General features: G+C 34.6%; 1 protein-coding gene across 1 annotated transcript in view; it reads right to left on the bottom strand.

Annotated features, from left to right (window-relative positions):
• LOC150085526 (transcription initiation factor TFIID subunit 1-like) overlaps positions 1 to 15,960 on the bottom strand; it is a 700,666-nt gene that overhangs the window by 316,724 nt on the left and 367,982 nt on the right. The window contains 1 exon segment of the mRNA XM_090374589.1: positions 11,633 to 11,763. Within this exon segment, the coding sequence (XP_090230715.1) occupies positions 11,633 to 11,763 (131 nt within the window).

Genomic DNA, 15,960 nt, shown 5'->3' with positions numbered 1-15,960 from the left:
TTGATTGATTTAGATTTTACCGGCGCAAAAACGACTGCGGTTATACTGCCGCAAGAAAAAAAAGATTAAAATATCAACAAAGATAAATTCTGGTAACCTTTAAAAAGATTACCTTGTCAAATGGTTATATATATATATATACACACAGGTAGCCCTCGATTTACGTCGGGGATAGGTTCCTGGGGGAAACAGGCACAAATGGAACCCTTTATATAATGGGGTCAATCCAAAATCACAGGGTTAGGTTCCGGGCACCAAAATTTTACCTACCACTTTCCATCGATTGTTTTATTTTATTAGCATTCTTCATAGTCGTATAATAGTCGATAGAGACATATTCATAGCCCTTCACACATTAGGGTGGCTTTCACCAGATTCCATCCTCCAAATATTGCACTAGGATTCAATTAACTATTTTTTTTACCAGACATGGCGTGTCTTTATTCTATTAAATTATAAACTTTATAACACGATTGGAAAAAACTACACACGGCTATCACCATCATTATTATTTAATTTATTAATAGCACAATTAATAAAAAAATTTTAGCGTAATAAATTTCCAACATGTGTAAATAGCGTAAACAATCAACTGAATGCTTCACCACATGGATCTTTACTACCTGCATCCATGAGTGGTTACTTTTGAGGGCGGGAATCTTTCTAGTCTACGAAATGAATGCGCTCATTGCTGATTGTCCTAAATGATGTGAACAGTGCACGATATATAGCACAGTATGATGCCGATAAATTTTGTCTGATGATTTTAAACTTTCAATTTATAAAAAAATTGCAAAAAATAAATAAATAAATAAAAATGGCGTTTGGTTAGTGATCGGCACTATTGCGAATCAGTGCAAATCTGACAGTGCAAAACGAGGACTACCTGTATACCATGTGTCAGCAGTATAAGTTTAAAAGTAAATTATCCAATTTATATGTGTGTGTATATATTAATAGCTTGTAAAAACTTAAACTGCTGACACATGGTCGTTGTCTGATAAAATCTGACTGAGTGTATAAGGCCCAGTTAGATGAGTAAAAAATATATTGCGAACATGGGTAAAATTAATGTAATCTATTAAAATATGCTTTATTGATAAAATGGTGTTGCAAGACTCGCACATAGGAGGGTCATCTGTCCTCAGCAGAAACGAATATGTTAGATGACTGTGTCCTATGCAGAGTCGAGCAAGAACAACTTCCTCGCTACGATTCCTGCACAGACTGGACTGCCATGTTTCTATTACAGGCTTTATCAGGTATAATTTATTTGTTCTCTCTCTCTCTATGTCATAGTTCTTGCCACTGGGAATATATCTTGTTGTATATTATTTGCTTGTAGTCTGTATAGGGGCCTGACAGGCAAAGATTATTAGTGGGAGCTGCTGATTTGGCTGTAGTGTCAGCCAAATCATTCCCCCTTATCCCAGTGTGGCCAGGAATCTAGCAGAAGTGGATATCAAACTTGTGTTCATAAAGAGAATGCATCTTCTGCTGAACCTGACAGAGAACTGGATGGGAGTTGTCTCAAAAATAATAAAGCCTGTAATACACTCAAAGAATCAGAATATGTTATTGACCTTTGGCATTGACAAGTTCGAACGTGATCCAAGGCTAACTCTATAGCATGCAGCTCTGCAGTGTATATGCTGTTGTTTTTTTGGTTTTTAGGAGCATTAGCAACTAAGGACATATTGCTCCAGGGATATGCGGTGGTCATTCTCTGACCTTTCCGCATCCTCCGTATTTCGTGGTCACAGGCTCGAACCCCGGTTTAATCAAGAAGCACGTGCTATGCACTGCTGCTCCTGCCTACCTGGATATGGAGGCACCCATGCTGGATTCAGGAAGAATCTGCTGAGATATTATAGTATCTGGAAAAACAATAGCAGATCCTACACACGATTCCGACATCGAGCCATCTGTGTAAACTGGCAGGAAGTTGGAGTGCTCAGCTCGGTGTGCTGAATAGAGCTGCAGGTAGACAGATGATGGAGTCTCAGACTTTACCCATTTCTTAAGGGAAAAGTCACATGATTAGATTGACAGTGGTAGGATATCGGCGGAATATCCCCCAAGCCTTGTTTTGATCCTTTTTTGCTGCTGTGCATTGTGAATTCCACCATGGTTTCAGAAAAGGTGAAAACCAGGCAGATGTTTTTGGAATGGTATTGACAGCTGCATGGATGATATTTTCTGTGATGTATGTGAATGCATCATTTATAGTCTGCTGACTTGACTGCTATACAATTTGTCACTGGGGAAATGAAACAATGGAGTAGAAATTCTCGGTTTCAGTGAGACCAGGTGGACTAACTTGGGAATCTGCCATTCCAAAGATACTGTCTTATACTATTCTGAGACAAGAGATAATACTCATCAAAATCATGTGGGAATAATTTTTGTAAACTTCTTCTTTTGATGCAGTCTTCTTATTGAAGGTTGACTATCACCATGCTGTACCTTTCTCTGTCTTGGGCAAGATGAAAAAGATCCTCAGCTGATCTGCTGGTCCAATTACAGATGTTTTTCAGCCATGAAAGTTTCCTTCTCCCCCACTCCTCTCTTTCCTTCTATTTTTCCCTCTATTATTACTTGGAGCAGTTTATATTTCTCATTTCTAAGGATGTCCTCCACTAGCCAGTTTCCTTCTGTTCACTAAACTTAGCAATTCATGCTTTCCTCCATTCGATTTCAAGACTTCAATGTTGGTGATTTTGTCTAACCAAGATATTTTTAGCAGCATCTGTAGATCCATATTTCAGAGGCCTCTATTTTGTTCATGCTAGATGTTTTCAGAGCCTAAGTTTCAACTCCGTATAATAGTATGGACCACACATAGCATCTAACAAATTTCAGTCTGATTGACGGATCTAGAGCTTTGTTACACAGCATTGGTGGTAATCAATGGGTGCTGCTCTTCTTGGACTAATGTTATTAGTGGAGTCCCACAGGGTTCGGTGTTGGGTCCACTGTTTGTTTTGTATATTTATCAATGATATTGATGAAGGTATATCAGGCTTAGTGTCGAAGTTTGCAGATGATACAAAGGTTGGCAGGGTTGTTAATGACAGTAATGGCAGTGTGCTACTGCAACAGGATCTAGATAATTTAGGCAGATGGGCTAAGAAGTGGCAACTGAAGTTTAACCTTGACAAATGCAAAGTACTGCATATGGGTAGACGTAACCCCAGAGAAACGTACCAACTGTGTGGTACTACACTTAAGGTGGTAGAAAATGAAAAAGACCTGGGAGTAATTGTGCAGGCAGATATGACATTTTCTGAGCAATGCAGACAGGCTGCCAGGGCAGGTCATGGGGTTTTGTCAATGATATATAGGAATTTTGCTAGCAGGGAAAAGGAGGTGATTATCCCTCTGTATAAGGCAATTGTCAGGCCACGCCTTGAGTACTGCGTACAGGTCTGGAGGCCTCATTTTAGGAAGAATGTAGATTTACTTGAGCGTGTACAGAGAAGGGCAACAAGATTGGTGAGGGGAATGAAGGGATCCTCTTACCAAGAGAGGCTTAAGTTCTGCAAATTGCAGTGGCTGGAGACTAGGCACCTGCACGGTGATCTGATTGAGGTGTATAAGGCCTTGAATGGGTTCAGCACACTGAATTCTGATGGGATCCTTCCACTTGTTCAGATTACGAACCTAAGGGGTCAGAAATTCAAATTAAGAAAGGACAGATGTAGAATAGATGTGCGGAAATTTGCCTTTAGCCAACGGGTGGTTAATTGCTGGAACAAACTTCCATCTGCCGTTGTGGAAGTTGATAGGCTGAATAAATTTAAGGAGGAACTGGACAAGCATTTGGAGGGAATGGTGTGATTTTTTTTTTTTTTTTTTTTGGCTGATGCTGCATAAGCTCATACATTTGCTTTCTTGCATCACATGCCACTACTATTCTCTGTTTTTATTTCTGCTTCCCGATCTATATCAGTATTTAGCCAACTATCAATGTAATTAAAATGAGTAACTATCTATTGGAACTCCATTCAATAAAAGCTGGACTTGGCTTACTGGAGTTTTACCCACAGTCATGAATTTAGTCTTGTTGACATTGATTCATATCATTGTTGTGCCCATATCATTACATTTGTTTGTTAATACAGTCCAAAAGGAGTTGAAGGTCTTCTATATTTTCTGCAGATATAGCAGCATTGTCACCATATCATAAATTATTTATCATCTGACCATTTATTTTTATTTCTTCTTTCCTTTCCCATAATGCATTTTGGAAAATAACTTCAGAATAGCTGTTAAATAGCATGGGCAAGAGAATGCAACCCTGCCTTACTCCTTTTTTTATGTTGCTCTCGTCGGTTTCACCCACTTCAACATTTATAGCGGCTGTTTGATCCCATTAAATTTCTTTGATAAGTTTGATGTCGAGATCTAGCTTTTTAAGTGCTTCTGTACATGTTGTACTCGATCGAAAGCCTTTTCACTTTCAAATTTTCTTCATCTAGAAGTATCACTATTCCAATTGGGATTTGATCTGGACAGACTGCCTTACCAAACGATATTCTCGCGTCCTTCGACGTCGTCTCCCTATACACAAACGTGCATATCAAATCCATGCTACTGGCCCTTAAAGAACTATTAATTAAAGATGACACATTAACAAAACGTACCCACTTAAACATTAATGACATTTTAGAACTCACATCACTGTAACTTGATGCCAAACAATTTAAATTCCAAAATAACATCTACGAACAAATTTTCAGCGCCTTCCCATGGGCCTCGGTATCTCTGCCCCTTTATCCGAGATCGACCTCGCATCTATCGAAGAAAAAATTCTCCAACCCTTTCCCCCAGGAATTAAACTATACATGAGGTATGCAGATGACGTCCTCTTATAGAAACCGATAATAAAATTAATTTTCTAAACCTCACGGTATACAAAATAAGCACATCTTTAGTATACAGAAAAAAATATACACACCAAAGTATACAGAAAAAACACACATACAGGTGAATTCTTACATTACCACTCACACCACCCTCTATACATCAAAAAGGCAGTTCTATACAACCAGATATACAACGCTGTAAAATATAGCCACACACAAACAGACCTATCTGTAGAATTGCAATACCTCACCAAAAAATTCACCGACAGAAAATACCCATCACAACTAATAAAAGAAACCATCACCAAAGTTCATAATAACACTAATAACCCAAACAAAATTATTAACCACGTGAACAAGAATAAGATACATAAACCCCTTATTGCGCTCCCATATCATCAACAATATGCTAGAAGACTTCAACAGATTTTTAAAAATACAGATATCATATTAATATTCACATCTTATAACAAATTAAGTTCCAAATTCAATTCATACAAGACAACACACGAGTACGAGACACAAGATTACAACAACATTATACATTTGATCAGATGCCAATCAGATTGCCAAGCATGTTACATAGGCAGTACAACAACAAAATTTGGGACATCAAAAATTTCCAACACGCGTGCATACTACCACTTTAATAGCTTCAAAACTAATTCAGCAAGTACAGAACTAACACAACACGTCCAATCTCAAAATCACAACCCACTCATCGATTCAGCCATCACAGTAGTTAAATTAAATTCTAGCTACAAAATCCTTGAAAACGAAGCCCTCGTCATCGAATGGTTAAGTGCCATACATCACTCAATGTGTTAAACAAAAAGATTCCTGCCAATTTCTCCCCCATTTGGAATTTAGCACGTATTAAGTTTCCACGTGCACTGAAATGCATTTCGGGAACCCAACCCGTATATAACACAAGCGTGCTCTCTTTCCCCCCCACTATAGCTAACTGAAGACAAATTTCGAAAGTCGCTCATGCGCGACTATTAGCTTCTATTTTTCTTCATTTAATTAGGCAACCATAGAATGGAAGGTACACTTTCCTTTCTTAGAAAAATTTTTATAGCCCATAACTTAGTTTTAAACCCATAATCCCTGTAAGTTATTAGAATCCTATAACCACTATGGATGTGGTAAAACTCTCCACCAGCTAAGTGGATTACTATGAGGTGAGTGCTGAAAATTAAGCTAAGCTATACATACGATCTAGTTATTACATTACAGCACATAAGGACTCCTTAAAAAAATCAAGAATTATTGAATATAAATTATGATATTGAGTTTATTCTATATGTATAACTTTATTGTGTTTACAATATATGTGTTACTTTATTGAGTTTACACTACATGTATTACGTTATTGAGTTTATGCTATACTGTTACATTTGTAAAGTTATAAGTTAATTATAATAGGTAATAAAATTATCTATTAATTCGAACTAGGGCTTACAATACCGGGATCTTGAATACTGGTCATTTTTTTTCCGGTATTGATACAAAAAATACCGGTTTTTCGGTACTAACTTTAAAAAAATAATTGTTTATAATTTAATCACATAAAGTTTATAAAATCACCTTTATGTGATTATGACATCGTTGTATAAAATCACCTTTATGTGATTATGACATCGTTGTATAAAATCACCTTTATGTGATTATGACACCATGCAACATTTCAACCTGTCCACAATTCTTGGACAACTTCATGTCTGACCGTATCGTAACTCCCAAGTCCCGTTCCTCCACTACTGACTTTAGTTCAACTCCACCAAAGGTATAAGTTATTTTGGGGTTGCTGTTCCCCAGGTGTAAGGCCTTGCATTTTGCTGAATTAAAGCATAGTTGCCACTTTTCTGACCATCCCGCAAGTCCATCTACGTCACTCTGAAGAAGCTCTGCTTGGTTGCAATCATTGAATACTATACTGATCTTTACATCATCTGCAAGTTTAGACCTCATGCCCTCCATCCCTTCATAGATGTCATTTAAGATAATCAAAAGCAACAGTGGTTCCAATACTGATCCTTGGGGAACCCCACGACTTACATTAACCCAATCTGAGGAATAACCATTTATCACAACCTTCTGCCTGGTGCCCTTAAGCCATTGTGCTATCCATCTAAGGATTTTCCCTATGATTCCAGCCTGCTCCAACTTATAAAGTAACCACTCATGTGGGACTGAGTCAAATGCTTTGCTGAAATCCAAATAAACAATGTCAAAATTATTCCCTAAATCCAGATCACGAGTGACCTGTCAAAATGGCTAACTAGATTTGTTAAACATGATTTTCCCTTTACAAAACCATGCTGTGTATCCTATAGAATTCCATTTCTATCTAAATGATCCTGAATTCCACCCTTGATCACTGCCTCCATGATTTTCCCTACTACTGAAGTTAGACTGGCAAGTCGGTAATTTCCCGCTATACTCCTAGAACAGCCTTTATGTTCCAATTTACACCAATCCAACGGAATCTCTCCTATCCAGTGATGCTCTCATAACTAGTCTTAATGGTTCGATGCACTCACTTGCCGCCTCCTTTAAGATTATAGGGTATATGCCATCAACCACAGGAGTTTTACTTGCCTGTAGGTGCGAAAGTTCTCATTAAATAATCATTTGAAATTTCAATAACATTAATTATATTTTTTTCAACTTAAATTCCATAATATCTCTTTGACACAAAGGGTTTTTTTAGGTAAATATCGATGCAAAGTAACTGTTGAGTTCATCTGCAACTTCAACTATGTTATCTAATACTATCCCACATCCATCATGTAAGGGTCCAATCTGAATTTTTCCTTCTGTTCTTTGCATTTATATACGTGAAGAATTCCTTAACTGCACTCTTTGCTCTCTCCCAGACTCAGTAAAGATACTATAGTGAAAATTATACTTCGCTTAATAAAATGTCTTTCTCCTTTGGAAAATGATGAACATAATTCAACCATGGAAGACCAGCGTGGAACAGAACATCTTGCCTGACTCCAATGAGATTTTAAAAGATGAACTTGAGTCTGAAATGAATGAAATACTTTTTTTAACTATTTTTGCTAAAAAAAAGTTCAAAACCTAGAAAATATGGACTGAGATCGTCTACGATTATCTCAGTAAATAGAATCCAAAAGGGTGTTTTCTGCTGCTAATTAAAATACTGTATGTACCAAAATTAGATCCATTTTAAACGATCATACTATCGACTGCTTATGTTTCTTAAGAGCTCACTTTATTCAGACAGGTAGTGTGGATGCTTAAGCATAACTAAACTTTGCAGTAACAATATGTATTTCTTTGTTTTTAGAATAACTGTATTTTAATGATTTTTTTCAGAATATTTATTATTGCAATAAAAGTTTATTTAAAACATGAATTCAAGTAATTACAGTACTTGTTTTTTCCATACTTTATTGCACTTAATTGTCATCAAAATTTATTGATGAATAATGTTTGGTTTTGGAATACCGGTATTAATACCCACATACCGGTTTCATAAATTAAAAATACCGAAATTACTGGTATTAAGATTTTGACCTGTATTGTAAGCCCTAATGCTAACCCATGTGATTCGAACTTTCAACATACATATTTACCACAATAAAGTCACTAGAATTCCCTAACTATGTACTACGCACTGTAATACAAAGTTACAAGATACAATATTCACGGTAAATCACCGATAGAGAGAGGGGTTCTACATATACTAAGCAGTAACTTACAAAATCTCTAGCAAAAGTTGAAAATAAACTAGCAAATTTAACTAGAACTATAAAGCTATTAATAGAATACTATTTAATATGCTAATTAGGTCAATAAAATAACAAAATTTTTCAAAAACTTATCCATTCCCAGCTCAAAATTCTCCGATTAGTGCATGGATACTCTCGTGACCCATGTGATTCGAACCTATCCTATTGTATTTTATATGTATTTTTATGTTCTGTGTTATATGGAAAGTGTACACTATAATATGCATCAATCAGCTGTATCCAAAACAGCTTTAGTTGATAACAGTATTTTCTTTATGAAGTTTTGTTTCAAATTTGGGTCCAATTTAAAAAGACAATCATCTGTTTTCTTTCTTTATTATTTTATTTCATTTATTTTTGATTTCTTTAATTTACTGTGATTGTGCAAACTTCTATCCTTAACTGAATAATTAACTGTTAACTTGGTCCACCCACAAGAGTGCTGAGACAAAAAAAATTATGGACACCCTCCCCCCAAAAAAATTGAAATTCAGCCAAGTGCAAAAAAAAAAAACTTGTTGTCAAACAACCAAACCATTACTATTACCATTTGTTCTTAACACTGTAGTTGTGGCACTACCAACTGTTACAAACATGGTGTTGCAACAACTGACAGGTTTTATGGATAGAATAAGACAGGTAGAATAAGAATTCTGCTTGAAGGATGTCAACATTTCATCCTTTCTTAAGGGTGAAATGAAATGTTGACACCTGTATCATATTTTTTGAAGTTTTTAATAAAAAAATATATTAAATATTTAAAAATGCTGTTTTTTACACCTTTTATTTTCAAAAACCAAAAAATATTAATTCTGTTAAAAATTAAAAACCATAATAAGCATAAAATATACAGATAAATCTATTAGCCTCTTCCATTTTTCCCGTTGAAAAAAAAAAAACAATTAAATGTATGAAATTTAAAATGTGTATGTACGTGTATTTATACTAATTACACATGTAAATAATTTTTTAAAAAATTTAAAAATATATACACATATATATATCAGATTCTATTATTCACTTCATTTTCAAAATTTATTTCAAACTAGGTGCACAGTGAAGCACAAAAAATTTGAATATTATGCATGCCACCAATTCTCTGTCCAGAATGATTATTACTTTTCACGTTTCAATGTTTATTATTTAAAAATAATAACAAATATTTCAAATGACTCTTTCAAAAAGATGTAGGTTAATATGTGGGTTGTACATGCTATAACTCTGGAAAAATGATAAATAAAAATTCAAAAACCATACCAAGTAAAAATTTTTCTATATTTAGGAGGGTACAGAAAATCACAGATTTTTTTTATCTTCAGCCAACGATTAACATGGATTCATTATTTTTGAGTTACACCTCACAGGAATAGTGCCATGACTGCAGGGCTACCTATACTGAAACCTCTTTGCTGAATGTTTGAAATAAATTAATGTGATGGAGCAAAATCAATTAAGATTTGATACCAGCAAAAAAATTGTAGAAGTTCTTCTCTATTTGCATTCAAATAGCAAGGAACTTTTAAAAAGTGTACCAATGTAATCAATTTTTAGATGCATAAAACAGACTACCAGTTCATACAATCACTCCATTACAAATATTGACATGCCTTTATCACTTCAATGACATATTAGCTGAGTTTAATAAGCTTCTTAAGCTTATCTGCAGAATATCTCACCAATGAACTTGCCACAAATAATAAACTTTTGGATTAATTTTTCCATAATCAACCTTTCATTGCAAAATTTTGCTACAATTTGAAGCAAAAAAATTTTACTCAAACTACATAAAAATATGTAGTTTGAGATGCACTCAAACTAGATATTTTTATACTTTTTCTGCTTTTATAAGTCTTGTTAAAGTTTATTCCCATCAGTGGTGTCAGTCTGTTCAGCCCTTTACCTTTGTCATCCCTTTGACTCAGATCTGCCTATATCACAGATATTGCATAGTCTCATAAATTGTAAATATGCACCCCAAAAAAAAAAAAAAGTCTCATAAATTGGAAATATGCACCCAAAAAAAAAAAAAGTCTCATAAATTGTAAATATGCACCCCAAGGAAATTTGCACCATCCAGCAACTACAAAGAATAAATTCTCCACCTATATTATGTTGTGTGACTCTTTATATGTTCTTTTCAATCTTTGTTCATTTTCATTTTCCCTTTCAATACCGGATAATAATGAACACTAATCAAAACAGTTGCAAAGCAGTTGTAATTGGAATTCACTTAGGAATTCTAATTTTTAATTTATTTTAATATAGATCATCCTTTCCCTCTTTATTTCTTCTTTAATTCTTCCAAAGCATTTTAAAACATTGAATCAAAAAGTGAAGAAAGTGAATAAGTGATTCTAAACAGCATGGCAAATTCTTATGTCGCTTAGTATTTTTTTCCTGTTGAGGGCTGTCCTACCCATCACACTACAAACTATAGTAACATTCTGGCTATATTCACTTGTATTATTTTCTTGTATTGTTTCACCACATGTGAAGAGCTATTACAGTAGATAATATTACCTGCTGCAATAACTAAAGATTGATAATATGACATTTTATGTAAGTCTTATTTATTTAATTGCATAGTATAATTACTAAAAATTATTTCAAAAATCAACATTACAAGAAATACAAACTGCATATTTACAAAGGTAAGGTAAGGTATCAAAAGCAGCCTGCCTAATGGAAATCTATATGAAATTTCTATAGGGATACCTGATAACTTGAAAGAAATTCACTTTTCAGTTCAATATGTTATTAACATATCTTCTGATATAAATACACGGTATACAAGGTTGATAAATCCACAATAACGCTCCTTACCAAAAAAGGTCATACTATCATTAGAGAGCATACAATGTTTCATATGAGTTCAATAAACAAAAATGTTTTCATCCAAATGCAGTAAAAGATTTTGCTATTCTTTCTTAAAAAAAAAAAAAAAAAAAAAAAAGGTTTTATTTAAATTTAAAAAAAAGTGTAAATATGGTAAACAATTACCTTTAGTTTTTGTTCAGCAGCTGCCATGCTGTAATATGCACAGCATTGCTCTGGAGAGACCATGGCTCTGATTTCATCTTCTGTTGGTAGTCGGAATTCTGATTTCAGAACCCACCAGTTGGAGTCACTACCTTTAAAAAATAACAGTATCAGAAAAATAATTTCAAAAAAAAAAAAAAAAAACAATATTAAGTACTGACTCACCACCAAGACTTAATCATTGAGATAATTAAAAAAAAAAAAAAAAAAAAAAGGAATAAGAAAACAACTAAACCACTAACTGGCCAGAACATCTTTCAAACACAGTCAATTTTATAAAGATTTCAGACTGTTTATCAAAAGAAGCCATTTTTTGAAAGATAATTAAAAAAGAAAGGAAAACAAATAAGGACATTCTGGCCACCTAACTGGTCAGAATATTCTTCAAACACAGTCAATTTTATAAAAATTTATAAATTGTTTATGAAATATTTTCAATAAAAGTATATACAATAAGACCCCCCCCCCCACATCCATGGGTGATATGTTCCAAGACCTACTGTGGATGGCTGAAACTGCGGATATAAACAAACGCCTGCTGACCCCATATATAATGTGATTTTCTTATACATACATATATAATAAAGTTTAATTGATAAATTAAACACACAGTAAGACATTACCAACATTAAATATGGTAATAATAAAGTACAGCAGACTCTCGATTTACCGAGACACTTCAAGACTCCAAATTAAAATAAAAAAAATAAATAAATAAACCAGAAATCAAAATTCAAGTATAACTAGAATAGGTATAAACAGATATTTTGCAAGTTGTAAATAAGCGACAAGAACCGGCGTTACCTATTATCTTGTAACCCCCACTGTCTTCACACCTACCGCTGAAAACAAAAAAAAACAAAAAAAAACAAAAAAAAAAAAAGAGACCAGATGTTTAGTTTGATTTAGCATGTCACGTCGATTGTTGTGTTCCATCGCACCGCAAAAGGAAAAATTTTGTTTCGTTATTTATGTCAGAATTTTTTTTTTTTTTTTTGTTTATAAATCACGAAAATGATGGGCAAACGCAAGAGTTGTGCTTTCAAATTAAACAAAATCTTGAAATTATTCAAAAGTCTGAAAAAGGTGCATTAGTTAAATCTTTAAAGAACCATTATAATGCTGGTGACCAAACCATATGTGACATTGTAAAAAATAAAGGAAAGCATCGTATTGGACACGCGAGCAGCATGTGTTAAGTGTTTTTGTTTTTTACCCATGGTTAACCGTGGGTAACTGAATCAGCGGATATGGGGGCACAATTGAATTTCAAAATAGTTTTTAACCTAACTTCGCTAAACTCAATTCTAAATTATTCCTTTGGTGACACAGTGTGTGCAGGTAAACAGAATTTAAATTATGAGGAAGTGAAGCATCAAAACATGTCTTCATTTCTTGTTGGGAATAATCAAAATACTGCTAAGGCACTCCATGGTACTTTCTATACTACAATAACACCACATTTTTCTTAAGTATCCAATTTGACCTTATTGTGTTAGGCAGCCCTATAAGGCATCTCAATTCTTATGACTAATGTAATCCGCTGCAGAATACCATTTTGCCTTCTCCTTTTAGAGTCCAGATTTCAGTGATTTAGCCCACAGAAGGAAGTTTAACAATAGCATAACAGTAATAGTTGGCCAAGAGAACAGGCCAGCCCATCCAAGCTAGTCTGATCAGAGGGAGTTGAATGAAGGAGCACCTACAACACCAAGTCATTTTTCAAATTTGATGCAGCAAAGAAATGCTAAAAATCACATATTTTTGTTATATATTTTAAAAAGCTTAAGTTAATAGATAAATTTAGATAGCATTATGGCATAATTCTCAAATTTTCAGTTTTATAAGAATCTCTATTGCTATGAATTTTTCATCGAAGTAAATTATCCTTAAATTGCACAGTTCAAACCTCAGTAACTAATAATTAGTCTAATACCCAACTGCTGACTTTTTAAAACAATAATAAAATAAGCCATATAAATACAAATAAAACAGTCTTGTCAATACAAGTTCAAGGGATCTAAATTCTTGGCTTTTGTAATAAACAAGGGCTGCCTCATTACTATAAAAACAAGTTCTATCTCATGTTAAAATTTGAACATATTAATGGACACATTAATTTTAGGTGGTAGATGACTTTCATCAACCGGTGAAATACCACCACTTTGCTTATTGGAGGCTTGAAGTGGTGAAACCCATGTTTAGTCTCCAGAGCAAATTTTCCGGCATCCCTCCCTCCCCCCCATACTTCTCCTTCAACCCCATGCACGGTACTAAGTACTATAGGTTTTGATACCTTTCGTGTTTGGGGTTTTCATAAAAAAAAAAAAAAAACTAAAGCTTTGTCTCCAACTAATAATATTTTATCAAGATTTTCTTTTATTTATAAAATAAGGCATGAAAAAAGAAACAGTATAATACAGTTTAGTATCACATCAACCAGTAAAAGCAGAATCACAGTATTAATATTGAAGGAAATGTGAAACCAATTAACTCTTTAACAAATCAATTAATTTAAAGAAAGAATTCAATTTCACTTGCACTGTTTGTCTTCCATGCATTCTCAAGTACAGAGCAAACATTAACTTTCACCTATTTAACAAGTATCAACAAATAGTGCATGTGTACCTGTACACAAAAAATACGTTTTGTGTAAAAACATCTTTGACAAAAATATGAATCAGAAATTATGCAAATTACGTCACTTCCTAAAAGAAGCTAATGCAGTCACAAATGTTGATTCGGTAGAGTAAGTAGTGGGTGTGAGCCCACTACTTACCGGTGGAAGGTTGAATGTCAATAACACTACTGTATATCCTTAAGGTGATGGCCAATTTATGAATGACAATGCCACAGGGGCAAAGAAGTTCTTCGACTTCTTACACCAAATTAAGAGTAAGAAGTCCAATGCTGGAAGAGTAAGTATTAGTATTAGCAATAGCCACATGGTGCAAGGAAGCCTATGGCTTACGCTGCACCAGCCAAAAAAAAAAAAAAATAGGAAAAAAGGAAATAGACAACCTATGTGTTTCTCCACCCCCCTCCTGTTTATAACGCGCTGGCTAAAATAAAACTTCCTGCAATCCAGTTTAAACATTTCTCCCCCGCAAACTTCACGAAATTATGGCCCCTTGTTCTAGAATCATTTATAACCATGAAAATTTCATCCTCATTCATTTTGCTTATGCCTCTCAGAGCCTTAAACACCTCAATTAAATCTCCTCTAATGTGCCTTGTTTCCAAGCTCTGCAACCCACATATTCGAAGCCTTTCCTCATACGAACGCCCTTTTGCTGATCTCACCAGGTGAGTTATACGTCTTTGGACCCTTTCAACAAGCACACTGTCATTCTTTAGGAGTGGTCTAACAGTAGCCTTATATAATGGGATTATGACGTCCTAATCTCTACTAGCAATTGTTTGATAAATCATCGATAGGACACTATGGACCGTCCTTGCAAGCAGTTTACAATGGTAAGAGAACTTCATGTCTGACGATATATCATAACACCCAAGTCCCTTTCCTCCACTACCAGCTGTAGTTCAACTCTGCCATGCCAAGTGTGTAAGTTATTTGGAGTTACTATTACCCAGGTGCAATACCTTACACTTTGCTGGATTAAGGCATAGCTGTCATTTTTCTAACCATCCCTGAAGTCTACTAGGTCACTTTGAAGAAGCCCTGCTTGGTGGTGATCATTAACTACTCTACCAATCTTTACATCATCTGCAAAGTTAGACATCAAGCGCTCTATCTCTTCATCGATGTCATTTATGAAAATCAAAAACAACAGTGATCCTAATACTAACCCTTGTGGAATCCCACTTCTTGCATCAACCCAATCTGAGGAATAACCATTTATCACAAACCTCTGCCTCCTGCCCTGAAGCCAACCAGCTATCCATCTAAGGATTTTCCCTGTGATTTCAACCTGTTCCAGCTTATAAAGTAATTGCTGATGTGGGACTGAGTCAAATGCTTTCCTGAAATCCAAATAAACAATGTCAAAATTATTCCCTAAGTCCTGCTCTTGAGTGACCCTGTCAAATAGCTAACCAGATTAGTTAAATATGATTTTCCCTTTACAAAACCATACTGAGTATCCTTCAAAATTACATTTCTATCTAAATGATCCTGAATTTCACCCTTGATCTTTGTCTCCATGATTTTCCCTAACCAGCCAGTACTTTTCCATTTCACTCTTAGATCCACCCTTATGTATTGGAGACACATTGGCACTTTTCTAATCCAAGGCAATCACTCACAAGCCCAGTGATGCTCCCACAAT

Source organism: Mastigoproctus giganteus, chromosome 5, assembly GCF_048544385.1.
Source record: "Mastigoproctus giganteus isolate SK-2022 chromosome 5, ASM4854438v1, whole genome shotgun sequence".
Taxonomy (NCBI): domain Eukaryota; kingdom Metazoa; phylum Arthropoda; class Arachnida; order Uropygi; family Thelyphonidae; genus Mastigoproctus; species Mastigoproctus giganteus.
The sequence above is the reverse complement of the archived record's forward strand: the minus strand, read 5'-3'. Positions and strand labels throughout refer to the sequence as shown.